Genomic DNA, 20,671 nt, shown 5'->3' with positions numbered 1-20,671 from the left:
GGTCAAGTCCAAAATATGAGCCATTACTTAAATGGAAGCTTCTGTGAAGATAGAAACCTGACTGATCAACTGATCGTCGCAGGTTCAGCTGCTGAAAACTTTAACAGCGGCCACTGGTGGTTAAATATAGTATTACACATAAATATTGGACAGATAAGTCCTTCAGGGCAAAAAGTTCTCATTATGCTCTGAATAAGCTTTATTTCCTGACATTAATATATCATTTTGATTAAGAGCACGGTGAAAATCCCTAATAGGGCTTAGCCCAAATTAGCCTAAAATGTTCCAAAAAAGACCCCTGAAGGTTAGAACAATAAATAAATAAACACTCAACTTGGTGTTTTATATAATGAGATAGCCCCTTATATAAATTATGGGAACCTTCATCGATGGCTCCAGAACTTTTGGTGACTGTTCCACATTCTCTAAAGGTTTAGATCCTTTCCATCAAAAGTTACCAAATATCCCAAAATACAGTTCGGTCCATATATATTTGGACAGAGACAACATTTTTCTAATTTTGGTTCTAGACATTACCACAATGAATTTTAAACAAAACAATTCAGATGCAGTTGAAGTTCAGACTTTCAGCTTTCATTTGAGGGTATCCACATTAAAATTGGATGAAGGGTTTAGGAGTTTCAGCTCCTTAACATGTGCCACCCTGCTTTTAAAGGGACCAAAAGTAATTGGACAGATTAAATAATTGTAAATAAAATGTCCATTTCTAGTACTTGGTTGAAAACCCTTTGTTGGCAATGACTGCCTGAAGTCTTGAACTCATGGACATCACCAGACGCTGTGTTTCCTCCTTTTTGATGCTCTGCCAGGCCTTCACTGCGGTGGTTTTCAGTTGCTGTTTGTTTGTGGGCCTTTCTGTCTGAAGTTTAGTCTTTAACAAGTGAAATGCATGCTCAATTGGGTTGAGATCAGGTGACTGACTTGGCCATTCAAGAATATTCCACTTCTTTGCTTTAATAAACTCCTGGGTTGCTTTGACTTTATGTTTTGGGTCATTGTCCATCTGTAGTATGAAATGACGACCAATCAGTTTGGCTGCATTTAGCTGGATCTGAGCACACAGTATGGCTCTGAATACATCAGAATTCATTCGGCTGCTTCTGTCCTGTGTCATATCATCAATAAACACTAGTGACCCAGTGCCACTGGCAGCCATGCATGCCCAAGCCATCACACTGCCTCCGCCGTGTTTTACAGATGATGTGGTATGCTTTGGATCATGAGCTGTACCACGCCATTGCCATACTTTTCTCTTTCCATCATTCTGGTAGAGGTTGATCTTGGTTTCATCTGTCCAAAGAATGTTCTTCCAGAACTGTGCTGGCTTTTTAGATGTTTTTTAGCAAAGTCCAGTCTAGCCTTTTTATTCTTGATGCTTATGAGTGGCTTGCACCGTGCAGTGAACCCTCTGTATTTACTTTCATGCAGTCTTCTCTTTATGGTAGATTTGGATATTGATACGCCTACCTCCTGGAGAGTGTTGTTCACTTGGTTGGCTGTTGTGAAGGGGTTTCTATTCACCATGGAGATTATTCTGCGATCATCCACCACTGTTGTCTTCTGTGGGCGCCCAGGTCTTTTTGCATTGATGAGTTCACCAGTGCTTTCTTTCTTTCTCAGGATGTACCAAACTGTAGATTTTGCCACTCCTAATATTGTAGCAATTTCTCGGATGTTTTTTTTCTGTTTTTGCAGCTTAAGGATGGCTTGTTTCACCTGCATGGAGAGCTCCTTTCACCGCATGTTTACTTCACAGCAAAACCTTCCAAATGCAAGCACTACACCTCAAATCAACTCCAGGCCTTTTATCTGCTTAATTGAGAATGACATAACGAAGGGATTGCCCACACCTGTCCATGAAATAGCCTTGGAGTCAATTGTCCAATTACTTTTGGTCCCTTTAAAAACAGGGTGGCACATGTTAAGGAGCTGAAACTCCTAAACCCTTCATCCAATTTTAATGTGGATCCCCTCAAATGAAAGCTGAAAGTCTGAACTTCAACTGCATCTGAATTGTTTTGTTTAAAATTCATTGTGGTAATGTCTAGAACCAAAATTAGAAAAATGTTGTCTCTGTCCAAATATATATGGACCTAACTGTATCCCACAGATTTGATTGCAAAATTGGAATATTTTCTGGAAACCATGAGACCCTCATAAATTAGGAAATATCCGATAAAAGGAGAGAAACACCAAAAGTGAGACTCCGTTATACAGCAGAGAAGAGTCCATGAGTATCGCTGCCCACTACAGTGACCACAGGTGTCCTCCTACCACTAATGACACAGAAAGTAGACTTGGTCAAACCTGATAAAGCTCGATATCAGAATACAATTCCTCAAATGGCATGTGAATGGTTAATGAATATTGCACACTATGCACTAAAACTCCATTCTGGTTTATTACTTATTAGTAGTCTGGTTTATCTACAAATAGTTCTGTAGGTTCATATCCAATATTATTCTACACACAGAGCAAGAATAAGTGGATTCTTTGTATCTCCAGAAACTAACAATTATACATTCTGGATACAATCAGACAGTAAAGCCCAACTCTTCATAAGCCAATCACATGAGGAGGAAGCTAAGGTAAGACAGGAGTAACTGTGCTATCTGCAAGTTAATGAACACCGATGATGTCACTAAGTAATATCCTGTATTATGCTCCAGAGCTGCACTCACTATTCTGCTGGTGCAGTCACTGTGTACATACATTATATTACTGATCCAAAGTTACATCCTGTATTAAACCCCAGAGCTGCGCTCACTATTCTGCTGGTGCAGTCACTGTGTACATACATTACATTACTGATCCTGAGTTACATCCTGTATTATAATCCAGAGCTGCACTCACTATTCTGCTGGTGCAGTCACTGTGTGCATACATTACATTACTGATCCTGTACTGATCCTGAGTTACATCCTGTATTATACTCAAGAGCTGCACTCACTATTCTGCTGGTGCAGTCACTGTGTACTGTAATGCAGCAGGTTGCTAGCATTACTGTAAATGGTCCAGGATGTGCTTACCGGACCATGTACCTTCCCCTTTATCTGACTGGTCACATGACTGTGACATCACCCAGGTCCTGCATGCACAGTAAAGCTCTGTATACATGACTGGGACAGCACACAGGACCTATACACACAGCTGACTGATCACATGACTGTGACATCAGCAAGGTCCTGTCAGTATGTGGCTGTCTGTGCACAGCATATATAAACCTGCTTAATTTGAGACAGGTGTGTTCGGTGTGAGAGGCGTGAGGCCTGTTCCCCATGTGTGTGGGATACCGTGATACCGTTTGTGAGAGGCCTAGTGAGGCCGAGAGTGAAGCCTGGCAGCCTGAAAGGCCAAGCCTGGATCCGATGCATGGATGTCAGTGGCCTTTGAGGGAAAGCCGGCTTGTGGAAGAGTCCTGAAAGGCGCAGGCTGGATGTGAGTGGAGACATACCAGTAGCCTTAGACGGAACGACGGCTGGAGACCCCCACCTGGGAAGCCGCAGAGCCACAGTGGTGGCAGAGTAACGGACTGAGACAGCTATACCCGGCAAAGGTAATACCCTGTACTATATGGACATTGTGATATGAACATTGCTACTTTATTACCTTGCCGTAAGCTGTACCCTGGAGCAAGTGGGCCGGTGTGCCACTTGGCTCATGAATTGTTTATGTGTGTAAACCTGCCGGTGGCGGACTAAGATGAACTGTGTGTGAACAGCGGTTTATGAAGTGCCATAATAAACTGCAACACTGTGTGAAAAACGTAAAGACATTGCACTTGTGCATTGATTGACGCAGCGAAGCGAGTTACCCCCAGTATGATGACGAGCGCTGCCTTACAGTACATACATTACATTACTGATCCTGAGTTACATCCTGTATTATACTCCAGAGCTGCGCTCACTATTCTGCTGGTGCAGTCACTGTGTACATACATTACATTACTGATCATGAGTTACATCCTGTATTATACTCCAGAGCTGCACTCACTATTCTGCTGGTGCAGTCACTGTGTACATACACTACATTACTGATCCTGAGTTACATCCTGTATTATACTCCAGAGCTGCACTCACTATTCTGCTGGTGCAGTCACTGTGTGCATACATTACATTACTGATCCTGTACTGATCCTGAGTTACATCCTGTATTATACTCCAGAGCTACACTCACTATTCTGCTGGTACAGTCACTGTGTACATACATTACATTACTGATTTTCTACTGATCCTGAGTTACATCCTGTATTATACCCCAGAGCTGCACTCACTATTCTGCTGGTGCAGTCACTGTGTACATACATTACATTACTGATCCTGAGTTACATCCTGTATTATACTCCAGAGCTGCACTCACTATTCTGCTGGTGGAGTCACTCTATACATACATTACATTACTGATCCTGAGTTACCTCCTGTATTATAATTCAGATCTGGACTCACTATTCTGCTGGTGGAGTCACTCTATACATACATTACATTACTGATCCTGAGTCACCTCCTGTATTATAATCCAGAGCTGCACTCACTATTCTGCTGGTGGAGTCCCGGTGTACATACATTACATTACTGATCCTGTACTGATCCTGAGTTACATCGTGTATTATACTCCAGAGCTGCACTCACTATTCTGCTTTTGCAGTCACTGTGTACATACATTACATTACTGATCCTGCACTGATCCTGAGTTACATCCTGTATTATACTCCAGAGCTGCACTCACTATTCTGCTGGTGCAGTCACTGTGTACATACATTACATTACTGATCCTGAGTTACATCCTGTATTATACTCCAGAGCTGCACTCACTATTCTGCTGGTGCAGTCACTGTGTACATACATTACATTACTGATCCTGAGTTACATCCTGTATTATACTCCAGAGCTGCACTCACTATTCTGCTGGTGCAGTCACTGTGTACATACATTACATTACTGATCCTGTACTGATCCTGAGTTACATCCTGTATTATACCCCAGAGCTGCACTCACTATACTGCTGGTGCAGTCACTGTATACATACATTACATTACTGATACTGAGTTACATCCTGTATTATACTCCAGAGCTGCACTCACTATTCTGCTGGTGCAGTCACTGTGTACATACATTACATTACTGATCCTGTACTGATCCTGAGTTACATCCTGTATTATACTCCAGAGCTGCACTCACTATTCTGCTGGTACAGTCACTGTGTACATACATTACATTACTGATCCTGTACTGATCCTGAGTTACATCCTGTATTATACCCCAGAGCTGCACTCACTTTACTGCTGGTGCAGTCACTGTGTACATACATTACATTACTGATACTGAGTTACATCCTGTATTATACTCCAGAGCTGCACTAACTATTCTGCTGGTGCAGTCACTGTGTACATACATTACATTACTGATCCTGCACTGATCCTGAGTTTCATCCTGTATTATAATCCAGAGCTGCACTCACTAATCTGCTGGTGCAGTCACTGTGTACATACATTACATTACTGATCCTGTACTGATCCTGAGTTACATCCTGCATTATACTCCAGAGCTGCACTCACTATTCTGCTGGTGCAGTCACTGTGTACATACATTACTGATCCTGAGTTCCATCCTGTATTATACTCCAGAGCTGCACTCACTATTCTTCTGGTGCAGTCACTGTGTACATACATTACATTACTGATCCTGAGTCACCTCCTGTATTATAATCCAGAGCTGCACTCACTATTCTGCTGGTGGAGTCACGGTGTACATACATTACATTACTGATCCTGTACTGATCCTGAGTTACATCGTGTATTATACTCCAGAGCTGCACTCACTATTCTGCTTTTGCAGTCACTGTGTACATACATTACATTACTGATCCTGTACTGATCCTGAGTAACATCCTGTATTATACTCCAGAGCTGCACTCACTATTCTGCTGGTGCAGTCACTGTGTACATACATTACATTACTGATCCTGCACTGATCCTGAGTTACATCCTGTATTATACTCCAGAGCTGCACTCACTATTCTGCTGGTGCAGTCACTGTGTACATACATTACATTACTGATCCTGAGTTACATCCTGTATTATACTCCAGAGCTGCACTCACTATTCTGCTGGTGCAGTCACTGTGTACATACATTACATTACTGATCCTGAGTTACATCCTGTATTATACTCCAGAGCTGCACTCACTATTCTGCTGGTGCAGTCACTGTGTACATACATTACATTACTGATCCTGAGTTACATCCTGTATTATACTCCAGAGCTGCACTCACTATTCTGCTGGTGCAGTCACTGTGTACATACATTACATTACTGATCCTGTACTGATCCTGAGTTACATCCTGTATTATACCCCAGAGCTGCACTCACTATACTGCTGGTGCAGTCACTGTATACATACATTACATTACTGATACTGAGTTACATCCTGTATTATACTCCAGAGCTGCACTCACTATTCTGCTGGTGCAGTCACTGTGTACATACATTACATTACTGATCCTGTACTGATCCTGAGTTACATCCTGTATTATACTCCAGAGCTGCACTCACTATTCTGCTGGTACAGTCACTGTGTACATACATTACATTACTGATCCTGTACTGATCCTGAGTTCCATCCTGTATTATACCCCAGAGCTGCACTCACTTTACTGCTGGTGCAGTCACTGTGTACATACATTACATTACTGATACTGAGTTACATCCTGTATTATACTCCAGAGCTGCACTAACTATTCTGCTGGTACAGTCACTGTGCACATACATTACATTACTGATCCTGCACTGATCCTGAGTTACATCCTGTATTATAATCCAGAGCTGCACTCACTAATCTGCTGGTGCAGTCACTGTGTACATACATTACATTACTGATCCTGAGTTACATCCTGTATTATACTCCAGAGCTGCACTCACTATTCTGCTGGTGCAGTCACTGTGTACATACATTACATTACTGATCCTGAGTTACATCCTGTATTATACTCCAGAGCTGCACTCACTATTCTGCTGGTGGAGTCACTGTGTACATACATTACATTACTGATCCTGAGTTACATCCTGTATTATACTTCAGAGCTGCACTCACTATTCTGCTGGTACAGTCACTGTGTACATACATTACATTTCTGATTTTGTACTGATCCTGAGTTGCATCCTATATTCTACTCCAGAGCTGCACTCACTATTCTGCTGGTGCAGTCACTGTGTACATACATTACATTACTGATCCTGTACTGATCCTGAGTTACATCCTGTATTATAATCCAGAGCTGCACTCACTATTCTGCTGGTGCAGTCACTGTGTACATACATTACATTACTGATCCTGAGTTACATCCTGTATTATAATCCAGAGCTGCACTCACTATTCCGCTGGTGCAGTCACTGTGTACATACATTACATTACTGATCCTGAGTTACATCCTGTATTATAATCCAGAGCTGCACTCACTATTCTGCTGGTGGAGTCACTCTATACATACATTACCTCCGGAATCTTGTTGGTGGCTTATTGACCAATGAAACACATGAAACTCACTCAAATTTTTAAAACCTTAGAGATCAGATCCTTAAAGCTTGATTGTGGAACCGGCAGCCAAACTGCCTATGAATATCTGTCCAGCAATAATACGATGGACATTTTCCAGATTTGGCCACTGACTATCACTTCATGGAAAATAGGCAACATTGGTAAATATGCAGTTCACATCTAGAAACTGAGAAAACTCTGCCCAATGTTGTGTTATGTGTATTGAATGATAGGTTGAAGTTGCCTCCATACCACAAGGCATCTCCACGTGGACCGAGCATTGGGAGCTGGACTGGAATCTGCAATGGAAGCAAAAGTCCCCAAAAATGGAACTTGTGCAAGGCAAAAAATATTACATTGAAATGCTGCAAAGTGGAACCGGACCACAATCTAGTATGAATATTGGGGTTCAGATCCACAATACATGGTTGAGCCCAGAAGTTGTAACAACTTACCAAAGAGAGAAACATCAGATTGTGGCTCAGTCATCCAGGATTCCGGAAATTCAAGTAAGAGTCAAAAATGTTAAATCATTTTACTCATTAATGAATTTCACTGTTATTTCACTGCAGCAAAAAAGTTACTACTGTATATTGTCCCAATATGGACAAGACTGTAACTACTGTAACTGCCCTTATGTATCAGCGTATAAATGCTATAATGCTGACCCCTATATACAAGAATATAACTACTATAATACTGCCCCTATGTACAAGAATATAACTACTACAATACTGCCCCCTATGTACAAGAATATAACTACTATAATACTGCCCTCTATGTACAAGAATATAACTACTACAATACTGACCCCTATATACAAGAATATAACTACTATAATACTGCCCCTATGTACAAGAATATAACTACTATAATACTGCCCCCTATGTACAAGAATATAACTACTATAATACTGCCCCCTATGTACAAGAATATAACTACTATAGTACTGCCCCCTATGTACAAGAATATAACTAGTATAATACTGCCCCCTATGTACTGGAATATAACTGCTATAATACTGCTCCTATGTACAAGAATATAACTACTATAATACTGCCCTCTATGTACAAGAATATAACTACTACAATACTGACCCCTATATACAAGAATATAACTACTATAATACTGCCCCTATGTACAAGAATATAACTACTATAATACTGCCCCCTATGTACAAGAATATAACTACTATAATACTGCCCCCTATGTACAAGAATATAACTACTATAGTATTGCCCCCTATGTACAAGAATATAACTACTATAATACTGCCCCCTATGTACTGGAATATAACTGCTATAATACTGCTCCTATGTACTAGAATATAACTACTATTATACTGCCCCCTATGTACTGGAATATAACTACTATAATACTGCCCCTATGTTCAAGAATATAACTACTATAATACTGCCCCTTATGTACAAGAATATAACTACTTTAATACCGCCCCCTATGTACTGGAATATAACTACTATAATACTGCTCCTATGTACAAGAATATAACTACTATAATACTGCCCTCTATGTACAAGAATATAACTACTACAATACTGACCCCTATATACAAGAATATAACTACTATAATACTGCCCCTATGTACAAGAATATAACTACTATAATACTGCCCCCTATGTACAAGAATATAACTACTATAATACTGCCCCCTATGTACAAGAATATAACTACTATAGTATTGCCCCCTATGTACAAGAATATAACTACTATAATACTGCCCCCTATGTACTGGAATATAACTGCTATAATACTGCTCCTATGTACTAGAATATAACTACTATTATACTGCCCCCTATGTACTGGAATATAACTACTATAATACTGCCCCTATGTTCAAGAATATAACTACTATAATACTGCCCCTTATGTACAAGAATATAACTACTTTAATACCGCCCCCTATGTACTGGAATATAACTACTATAATACTGCTCCTATGTACAAGAATTTAGCTACTATAATACTGCTCCTATGTAGAAGAACATAACTACTAAAATACTGCTCCTATGTACAAGAATATAACTACTGTAATATTGCCCCCTATGTACTAGAATATAACTACTGTAATACTGCTCTAATGTACAAGAATATAGCTACCATAATACTGCCCCCTATGTACAAGAATATAACTGTTATTATACTGCCCTATATGTACAAGAATATAACTACTATAATACTGCCCCTTATGTACAAGAATATAACTACTATTATACTGCCCTATATGTACAAGAATATAACTACTATAATACTGCTCCTATGTACAAGAATATAGCTACTATAATACTGCCCCCTATGTGCTAGAATATAACTATAGTACTAAAATGCTGCTCCTATGTACAAGAATATAACTACTATAATACTGCCCCCTATGTACAAGAATATAACTACTATAATACTGCCCCCTATGTACAAGAATATAACTACTATAATACTGCCCCCTATGTACTGGAATATAACTACTATAATACTGCTCCTATGTACAAGAATATAACTACTATTATACTGCCCCCTATGAACTGGAATATAACTACTATAATACTGCCCCTATGTTCAAGAATATAACTACTATTATACTGCCCCCTATGTAGTGGAATATAACTACTATAATACTGCCCCTATGTTCAAGAATATATCTACTATAATACCGCCCCTTATGTACAAGAATATAACTACTATAATACTGCCCCCTATGTACTGGAATATAACTACTATAATACTGCTCCTATGTACAAGATTATAGCTACTATAATACTGCTCCTATGTAGAAGAACATAACTACTATAATACTGCTCCTATGTACAAGCATATAACTACTGTAATATTGCCCCCTATGCACTAGAATATAACTACTGTAATATTGCTCTAATGTACAAGAATATAGCTACGTTAATACTGCCCCCTATGTACAAGAATATAACTGCTATTATACTGCCCTATATGTACAAGAATATAACTACTATTATACTGCCCTATATGTACAAGAATATAACTACTATAATACTGCTCCTATGTACAAGAATATAGCTACTATAATACTGCCCCCTATGTGCTAGAATATAACTACTATAATACTGCCCCCTATGTACTGGAATATAACTACTATAATACTGCTCCTATGTACAAGAATATAACTACTATGATACTGCCCCCTATGTACAAGAATATAACTGCTATAATACTGCCCCTTATGTACAAGAATATAACTACTATAATACTGCCCCCTATGTACAAGAATATAACTACTATAATACTGCTCCTATGTACAAGAACATAACTACTATAGTACTGCCCCCTATGTACTAGAATATAACTACTGTAATACTGCTCTTATGTACAAGAATATAGCTACTATAATACTGCCCCCTATGTACAAGAATATAACTACTATAATACTGCCTCCTATGTACAAGAATATAACTACTATAATTCTGCTCCTATGTACAAGAATATAACTACTATAATACTGCCCCCTATGTACAAGAATATATCTTCTATAATACTGCCCCTTATGTTCAAGAATATAACTACTATAATACTGCCCCCTATGTGCTAGAATATAACTACAGTACTAAAATACTGCTCCTATGTTCAAGAATATAACTACTATAATACTGCTCCTATGTACAAGAATATAACTACCATTATACTGCCCCCTATGTACTGGAATATAACTACTATAATACTGCCCCTATGTTCAAGAATATAACTACTATAATACTGCTCCTTTGTACAAAAATATAACTACTATAATACTGCTCCTATGTACAAGAATATAACTACTATAATACTGCCCCCTATGTACTAGAATATAACTACTGTAATACTGCTCTTATGTACAAGAATATAACTACAATAATACAGCTCCTATGTACAGGAATATAACTACTATAATACTGCCCCCTATGTACAAGAATATCACTACTATAATACTGCCCCCTATGTACAAGAATATAACTACTATAATTCTGCTCCTATGTGCAAGAATATAACTACTATTATACTGCCCCTATGTACAAGATTATATCTACTATAATACTGCCCCTTATGTACAAGAATATAACTACTATAATACTGCTCCTATGTACAAGAATATAACTACTATAATACTGCTCCTTATGTAAAGGATATAACTGCTATAATACTGCTCCTATGTACAATAATATAACTACTATAATACTGCCCTACATACAAGAATATAACTACTACTAGATGGTGGCCCGATTCTAACGCATCGGGTATTCTTGCATATGTCTCCCGACCCTCGTTTATAATGCCCCATGCAGGAAGTCACATCCCCCGTATATAATACCCCATGCATATAATACCCCATGCAGGATGTCACATCCCCCGTATACAATACCCCATGCAGGATGTCACATCCCCCCTATTTAATGCCCCATGCAGGAAGTCGCATCCCACTATAGTGCCCCATGCAGGATGTCACATCCCCCCTATATAATGCCCCATGTAGGATGTCACCTCTCCCCTATATAATGCCCCATGCAGGATGTCACATCCCCCCTATATAATGCCCCATGTAGGATGTCACATCCCCCCTATATAATGCCCCATGTAGGATGTCACATCCCCCCTATATAATGCCCCATGTAGGATGTCACATCCCCCCTATATAATGCCCCATGTAGGATGTCACCTCTCCCCTATATAATGCCCCATGCAGGATGTCACCTCTCCCCTATATAATGCCCCATGTAGGATGTCACCTCTCCCCCCATATAATGCCCCATGTAGGATGTCACCTCTCCCCCCATATAATGCCCCATGCAGGATGTCACCTCTCCCCCCATATAATGCCCCATGCAGGCTGTCACATCCCCCCTATATAATACCCCATGCAGGATGTCACATCCCCCATAGTGCCCCATGCAGGTCCCCTATGGCCCCATACAAAAAAAAAAAAAATCCAATACTCACCTCACTGCTTCTCTGGACTCCAGTGTATCCGGCATCTTCACGCTGTGCGCTGTAACCGCTCAGGAAAGAGCGCGGTGTAAAGACGTCACCGCGCCCTCTGACCTGAGACGTCACAGAGCTGCAGCGGAAGACACAGGAGCTGCTGTGCAGGCACGGGGAGGGGTAAGTATGACGCTGGGTGCCGGGGTCCTGATCGAGCGGGGGGAGGGACGGGAGGAGAGGGGAGGGGAGAGGAGGGGAGGGGAGGGGAGAGGAGGGGAGGGGCGTCACACTTGTCCTCGGGAGATAAGCGGCCGTAGCCGCTGATCTTCCGACGATAGCCGCATGTAGGTCAGCGGCGCGTACGGTCGGGGGACTTATGCTGCGAGCAGCCGGCTGCATCTCCCGGCTGCATCGCCGCTGACCTCCATGCCACACATGAGCCGCTAATGGCCGCCATGTTAATCTGAAATGCCGCGTCGCTGATTGGCCGCGGCCGGACCAATCAGCGACCCGGGATTTCCAGGACAGACAGACAGACAGAAAGACAGACAGACGGGATAAGACAATTATATAGATAGATAATACTGCTCCTATGTACAAGAATATAACTACTATTATACTGCCCCCTATATACTGGAATATAACTACTATAATACTGCCCCCTATGTACAAGAATATAACTACTATAATACTGCTCCTATGTACAAAAGTATAACTACTATAATACTGCCCCTATGTGCAATAATATAACTACTATAATACTGCTTCTATGTACAAGAATATAACTACTGTAATACTGCTCCTATGTACAAGAATATAACTACTATAATACTGCCCCCTATGTACAAGAATATAACTACTATAATACTGCCCCTATGTACAAGAATATAACTACTATAATACTGCTCCTATGTAAAAGAATATAACTACTATAATACTGCCCCCTATGTACAAGAATATAACTACTATAATACTGCCCCCTATGTACAAGAATATAACTACTATAATACTGCCCCCTATGTACAAGAATATAGCTACTATAATACTGCTCCTATGTACAACAATATAACTACTGTAATACTGCTCCTATGTACAAGAATATAACTACTATAATACTGCCCCCTATGTACAAGAATATAACTACTATAATACTGCTCCTATGTACAAGAATATAACTACTGTAATACTGCTCCTATGTACAAGAATATAGCTACTATAATACTGCCCCCTATGTACAAGAATATAACTGCTCTAATACGGCCCCTATGTTCAAGAATATAACTACTATAATACTGCTCCTATGTACAAAAATATAACTACTATAATACTGCTCCTATGTACAAGAATATAACTTCTATAATACTGCCCCCAATGTGCTAGAATATAACTACTATAATACTGCCCCTATGTACAAGAATATAACTACTATAATACTGCCCCTATGTACAAGAATATAACTACTATAATACTGTTATGTTCTGCTACCAAAGCTAAGGAAAGAGAGGAGATCTGTCCCTACTATAGGACTCAGCTGAATCCCTACGATGTAACAGGGAACCTGATCCTGCGATCAGACCTGCTAAAGTCCTAATCTAGTCTGTACGGAGACCTATAGATGTGGGGAGGGAATCCCTACAAGTACTAAGGACTGGGAGGAATATGGGACACCTCCTAACAGAAATAGTAGCAGACAGACGAACAAACAAAATAGATAGAACATAGAGGTCCGTAGACCAAGCAAACTAACAGAGTTAGATACAGAGCACAGGCTAGCTAGAAAGTAGATATACAATGAAGTCCAGCAAAGCCAGAAGGGCGGAGCAGGACTAAATAGGCCAACAAGGTCATGTGACCAGCAAAGGAAAAAAAACCTAACAGCAAGGTTCTAACAGTACCCCCCCTTCTAAGAGGATCCTCCGGATCCCCTAGGACCAGGCTTATCAGGAAATCTCCTGTGAAACGCTCTGATAAGTCTGGACGCGGAAACATCATCTGACCTCACCCAAGAGTTATCCTCGGGTCCGAAACCTTTCCAGGCCACAAGATACTGCAAACTACCTCTATACCGTCTAGAGTCAAGGATGCGAGAAATTTCATATTCCCCGTCCTCCACCACCGGAGGAACAGAGGCAGAGGCGTCACCATCCGACACAACAGCTTTTTTTAACAGAGAGACATGAAAGACCGGATTAATTCTCCAGGAGGTAGGAACCTCCAACCTAACAGCAGATTGGTTGACAACCTGAAGCACCCTAAAGGGCCTACAAACTTGGGACCCAATTTCTTAGAAGGAATCCTCAACCGCAGATTCCTAGAGGACAACCAAACCATGTCACCAACAGCGAACAAAACCTCCTGTCGTTTCCTATCAAAGTAGTCTTTAGATTTTCTGTTGGCCTCCTGAAGATTACCACGCACATCCGTCCAAACTCTTTCCAAATCACCGGAAAAATTCTCCTCCTCAGGCACGGCAGATCCCAACTTGGAGAACGACCCAAACGACGGATGTCTCCCAGAACAACAAAAAAAAGGCGAACAACCAGCAGAAGAAGATGTATGATTGTTCAGAGCAAATTCGGCAAGTGGCAGAAACTCAGACCACCCCTCTTGATTGTCTGCCACAAAACAACGCAAGAACTGCTCAACATCCTGGTTTTTCCTTTCTGTCTGGCCATTAGATTCAGGATGATATCCGGACGAAAACGACAAATGAATTCCCAACCTGTCACAAAAGGCACGCCAAAAACGAGCCACGAACTGAGGACCCCTATCAGAAACAATGTCAGTAGGAACGCCATGAAGTCTGACAATTTCCTTGACAAAGGCCTTAGCGAGAGTTTTAGCGCAGGGCAGTTTGACGAAGGGAACCAAGTGACACATCTTGCTAAAACGGTCCACGACCACCCAGATGACAGTAAAACCCTCAGAGGGGGGAAGGTCAGTTATAAAGTCCATAGCCAAATGTGTCCAAGGAGCACTGGGGACCTCCAAAGGACAAAGCAACCCCGCAGCAGGAGTATGTGAGGACTTAGATCTAGCACATATAGTACATTGGCGCACCCACTTAATGACTTCCTTCTGCCATCCAGGCCACCAAAAACTGCGACCCACCAGTCTCTTGGTCTCAGAGATTCCGGGATGACCTGCCAACCGAGATTCGTGACACTCAACAAACAAATCTCTCCTAAAGGTCCCAGGCACAAACAACCTCCCATGAGGAGTGTTAGATGGGGCATTCTCCTGAGCTTTAAGAATCTCATCTTTCAAAACGGAGTCTAAAGCAGCTATCACAACACCTTCTTGTAAAATGTTCTCCTCTTTCTCAGCACCGACTATGGGAGAAAAACTGCGAGACAAGGCATCCGCCTTAACATTCTTAGTACCAGGGATGTAAGTAACGGAGAAATTAAACCGCGAGAAAAACAGTGCCCACCTAGCCTGACGGGCATTCAGGCGCTTGGCAGCATCAAGATATATCAGATTTTTATGATCCGTAAGAACCTGAACGGGAAATTCCGCACCTTCCAAGAAGTGGCGCCAGTGTTCAAATGCGAGTTTAATAGCCAATAATTCCCGATTACCAATATCGTAATTCAATTCAGTCTCCGAAAATTTTTTTGAAAAAAAGGCACAGGGATGTAATCCATCCCCGTTATCCTGAGACAATACTGCGCCAACCCCCACAGAGGAAGCATCAACCTCAACCAAAAACGGCCTAGTAACATCAGGCTGCATAAGGATGGGAGCAGAGGTGAACCTCTCCTTGAGATACACAAAAGCTTCAATGGCCTCAGAAGACCACTGAACCGCATCAGCACCTTTCCTGGTGAGATCAGTCAGAGGTTTGACAATACTAGAAAAATTTTTTATGAACTTTCTATAGTAATTGGCGAAACCCAAAAACCTCTGTATCGATTTCAAACCAATAGGCCTAGGCCATTCCTGCACAGCCTGAACCTTAACCGGATCCATCTCAAAACCTTTGCTGGAGATAATGTAGCCCAAAAAACTAATTCTCTGTACAGCGAACTCACATTTCTCCAGCTTAGCAAAAAGCGAATTGTCCATTAATAACTGTAATACCTCACGCACGCTCCGCCAATGAGACTCCAGATCTGGCGAATAAATCAAAATGTCATCCAAATACACAACCACATTTTTACCGATCAAAGGTCTAAGGATGTCATTAATCAGATTCTGAAAAAATGCAGGAGCATTAGTAAGACCAAAAGGCATAACCAGATTCTCAAAATGACCCACAGGAGTGTTAAAAGCAGTCTTCCATTCATCACCCTCCTTCATGCGCAACAGATTGTATGCCCCCTTAAGGTCAATTTTAGAGAACCACTTGGCCCCCAATAACTGGTTAAACAGATCAGGAATCAATGGCAGTGGGTAAGGATTGCGTACCGTAATTTTGTTAATCTCACGAAAATCCGGACAAGGACGTAAACCGCCGTCCTTTTTTTTTTACAAAAAAAAATCCAACCGCCACAGGAGACTTAGAGGGCCTAATGTGACCAGCGGCCAAGCTTGTCTGTATGTATTCCTCCAAAGCCTTCCTCTCAGGAATAGTAAGGTTAAATAAACGACTCTTAGGAAGAGTCGCTCCAGGGACAAATTCAATAGAACAATCATAGTCTCTATGGGGAGGCAAAACCTGCGATTCTTTCTCAGAAAAAACTCTCCAAAAATCCTGAATAGGAACAGGCAATTCTCCCCTATCCAAAGCTGCAATACGCCCATTACAACACTTGTCATAACATTTATGGCTCCAGGATTTAATTTCACTGGTAGACCAATCCAGTACAGGATTGTGAAATTTTAACCAGGGCAAACCCAATATTACTGGAGAAGGCAAGTTATTCAATACTACCAAATCCAATTTCTCATGGTGAACACCATTAATAGTGAGAGGAAATTCACTGACCTTGAGAGTAATATTCTTCAAAGGGGAGCCATCCACAGAAACCACAGCAATGGGGGATGATAAAGGTTCAGGTTTTAAATTGAGTTTTTCCACGAATCCCCCATCAATTACATTCAGTGTAGACCCGCAATCAACAAACACCCGAAATTCCATCAATTTTTTCTGAGCAATCGTGGAAGCAGCTAAAAATACACCCTTGGAATTTAAACAGGCAATACGGGCGTGACTGACCATTTTTTTTTCTTTCTTCATACGAAGCTCACAGCCTTTAATCAAATGACCAGATTTTCCGCAATAGAAACACAAGCCTTCCGAAAAACGACGGTCTTTTTCTTGAGAGCGAGGTGCCACCGATCCAATCTCCATCGGTTCACCACTGTTAATACACACATTATCATAACCAGAAACTGACATAGCAGAGGATTTGCTCTCATTAACCCTAGCACGCAGTCTTCTATCCACCCGTATAGCTAATTGCATAGCCTGTTGCAAATCCTCAGGTGTAGGATAAGCAATTAGCAGGTCTTTAACCCTTTCACTGAGCCCAGCAAGAAATAGACTTTTCAGAGCAGAATCGTTCCACCCTGTTTGAGTGGACCAACGACGAAAATGTGTACAATATTTTTCCACATTACCCGATCCTTGTTTTAAACGTCTCAACTCAGTCTCAGCTGATGCGACACGGTCAGGATCATCATATAATAGTCCCAAAGCAGAAAAAAAACTATCCACTGATCTGAAGCATGAATCACTAGGTTGCAAAGAAAAGGCCCACTCCTGAGGTTCTTTGCGCAAAAGTGACATTATGAACCCTACGCGCTGGGATTCATCCCCAGAGGACTTAGGTCTCAAACGAAAATACAATAAGCAAGCATTTTTAAATGAAAAAAATTCTCGGTGTTCACCAAAAAATAAATCCGGCAAACATACCTTAGGCTCCAAGAAATGTGCTCCAGGACAGTTACTCACGTGCTGACGGAGCTCGGCCACCTCCAGAGAGAGTCCCTGCAGGCGATGAGCCAAATCCTGAACCGACACCATGATGGAACAGAAAAATCTTTCCTTAGAGTATTTGCTGTCTGGACTTACTGTTATGTTCTGCTACCAAAGCTAAGGAAAGAGAGGAGATCTGTCCCTACTATAGGACTCAGCTGAATCCCTACGATGTAACAGGGAACCTGATCCTGCGATCAGACCTGCTAAAGTCCTAATCTAGTCTGTACGGAGACCTATAGATGTGGGGAGGGAATCCCTACAAGTACTAAGGACTGGGAGGAATATGGGACACCTCCTAACAGAAATAGTAGCAGACAGACGAACAAACAAAATAGATAGAACATAGAGGTCCATAGACCAAGCAAACTAACAGAGTTAGATACAGAGCACAGGCTAGCTAGAAAGTAGATATACAATGAAGTCCAGCAAAGCCAGAAGGGCGGAGCAGGACTAAATAGGCCAACAAGGTCATGTGACCAGCAAAGGAAAAAAAACCTAACAGCAAGGTTCTAACAAATACTGCTCCTATGTAAAAGAATATAACTACTATAATACTGCCCCCTATGTACAAGAATATAACTACTATAATACTGCCCCCTATGTACAAGAATATAACTACTATAATACTGCCCCCTATGTACAAGAATATAACTACTATAATACTGCCCCCTATGTACAAGAATATAGCTACTATAATACTGCTCCTATGTACAACAATATAACTACTGTAATACTGCTCCTATGTACAAGAATATAACTACTATAATACTGCCCCCTATGTACAAGAATATAACTACTATAATACTGCTCCTATGTACAAGAATATAACTACTGTAATACTGCTCCTATGTACAAGAATATAGCTACTATAATACTGCCCCCTATGTACAAGAATATAACTGCTCTAATACGGCCCCTATGTTCAAGAATATAACTACTATAATACTGCTCCTATGTACAAAAATATAACTACTATAATACTGCTCCCTATGTACAGGAATATAACTACTATAATACTGCCCCTATGTACAAGAATATAACTACTATAATACTGTCCCCTATGTACAAGAATATAACTACTATAATACTGCCCCCTATGTACTAGAATATAAATACTATAATACTGCTCCTATGTACAAGAATATAACTACTATAATACTGCTCCTATGTACAAGAATATAACTACTATAATACTGCTCCTATGTACAAGAATATAACTACTATAATACTGCTCCTATGTACAAGAATATAACTACTATAATACTGCTCCTATGTGCAAGAACATAACTACTATAATACTGCTCCTATGTACAAGAATATAACTACTATAATACTGCCTCTATGTACAAGAATATAACTACTATAATGCTGCCTCTATGTACAAGAATATAACTACTATAATACTGCCCCTATGTACAAGAATATAACTACTATAATACTGTCCCCTATGTACAAGAATATAACTACTATAATACTGCCCCCTATGTACTAGAATATAAATACTATAATACTGCTCCTATGTACAAGAATATAACTACTATAATACTGCCTCTATGTACAAGAATATAACTACTATAATACTGCCCCTATGTACAAGAATATAACTACTATAATACTGTCCCCTATGTACAAGAATATAACTACTATAATACTGCCCCCTATGTACTAGAATATAAATACTATAATACTGCTCCTATGTACAAGAATATAACTACTATAATACTGCCCCTATGTACAAGAATATAACTACTATAATACTGCCCCTATGTGCTGGAATATAACTACTATAATACTGCCCCTATGTACAAGAATATAACTACTATAATACTGCCCCTATGTGCTGGAATATAACTGCTATACTTGCTTTCTTCTTTAGGTGTTAACCTTTGATGGAGTTGGAGAAGTTCAGTTTTGTTGGGGTAACACATCCAGTAAAGCTTTTTATACAAACAGTACGGCCGACCAGGTGAGTGCAGTTCTCAGACAGCCATTTCTTGCTCTGAACCCCAGCACTGATAAGTGATCCTTCACCTTTGTTCTTGGTCTGTTAGGTACAAGCTGTTGTAGAGGACATGCTGTCAGTGCACTGTATTTCGGATCTCCTCTCGGAGGATGTGTTGCTGTACAGCGGCTTTGAAGATGGTGAGATATGGACAATGTGTCCGGTTTTTGTCCCATAAGTTCCACTATTTCTGTGTTCACTTCTTGACCTCATTGATTTTTTATGGGATGTGATTCTGAGCTGTCTCGAATA

At 40.6% G+C, this 20,671-nt stretch overlaps 1 protein-coding gene across 3 annotated transcripts in view; it reads left to right on the top strand.

The window, feature by feature from the left end:
* PKHD1 (PKHD1 ciliary IPT domain containing fibrocystin/polyductin) overlaps nucleotides 1-20,671 on the top strand; it is a 1,008,258-nt gene that overhangs the window by 61,825 nt on the left and 925,762 nt on the right. For all 3 annotated transcript variants that reach the window (XM_073674041.1, XM_073674039.1, XM_073674040.1), the window contains exons 15-18: nucleotides 2,495-2,609; nucleotides 7,787-8,062; nucleotides 20,294-20,383; nucleotides 20,469-20,559. In XM_073674041.1, coding sequence (XP_073530142.1) covers nucleotides 2,495-2,609; nucleotides 7,787-8,062; nucleotides 20,294-20,383; nucleotides 20,469-20,559 — 572 coding nt within the window. The remainder of the gene's footprint in view (nucleotides 1-2,494; nucleotides 2,610-7,786; nucleotides 8,063-20,293; nucleotides 20,384-20,468; nucleotides 20,560-20,671) is intronic.

This window comes from Phyllobates terribilis, unplaced genomic scaffold (genome assembly GCF_046119375.1).
Source record: "Phyllobates terribilis strain yellow unplaced genomic scaffold, ASM4611937v1 Scaffold_3__8_contigs__length_932513732, whole genome shotgun sequence".
Lineage (NCBI taxonomy): Eukaryota > Metazoa > Chordata > Amphibia > Anura > Dendrobatidae > Phyllobates > Phyllobates terribilis.
Note: the sequence above shows the minus strand (reverse complement) of the source record. Positions and strands in the feature narration are given on the sequence as shown.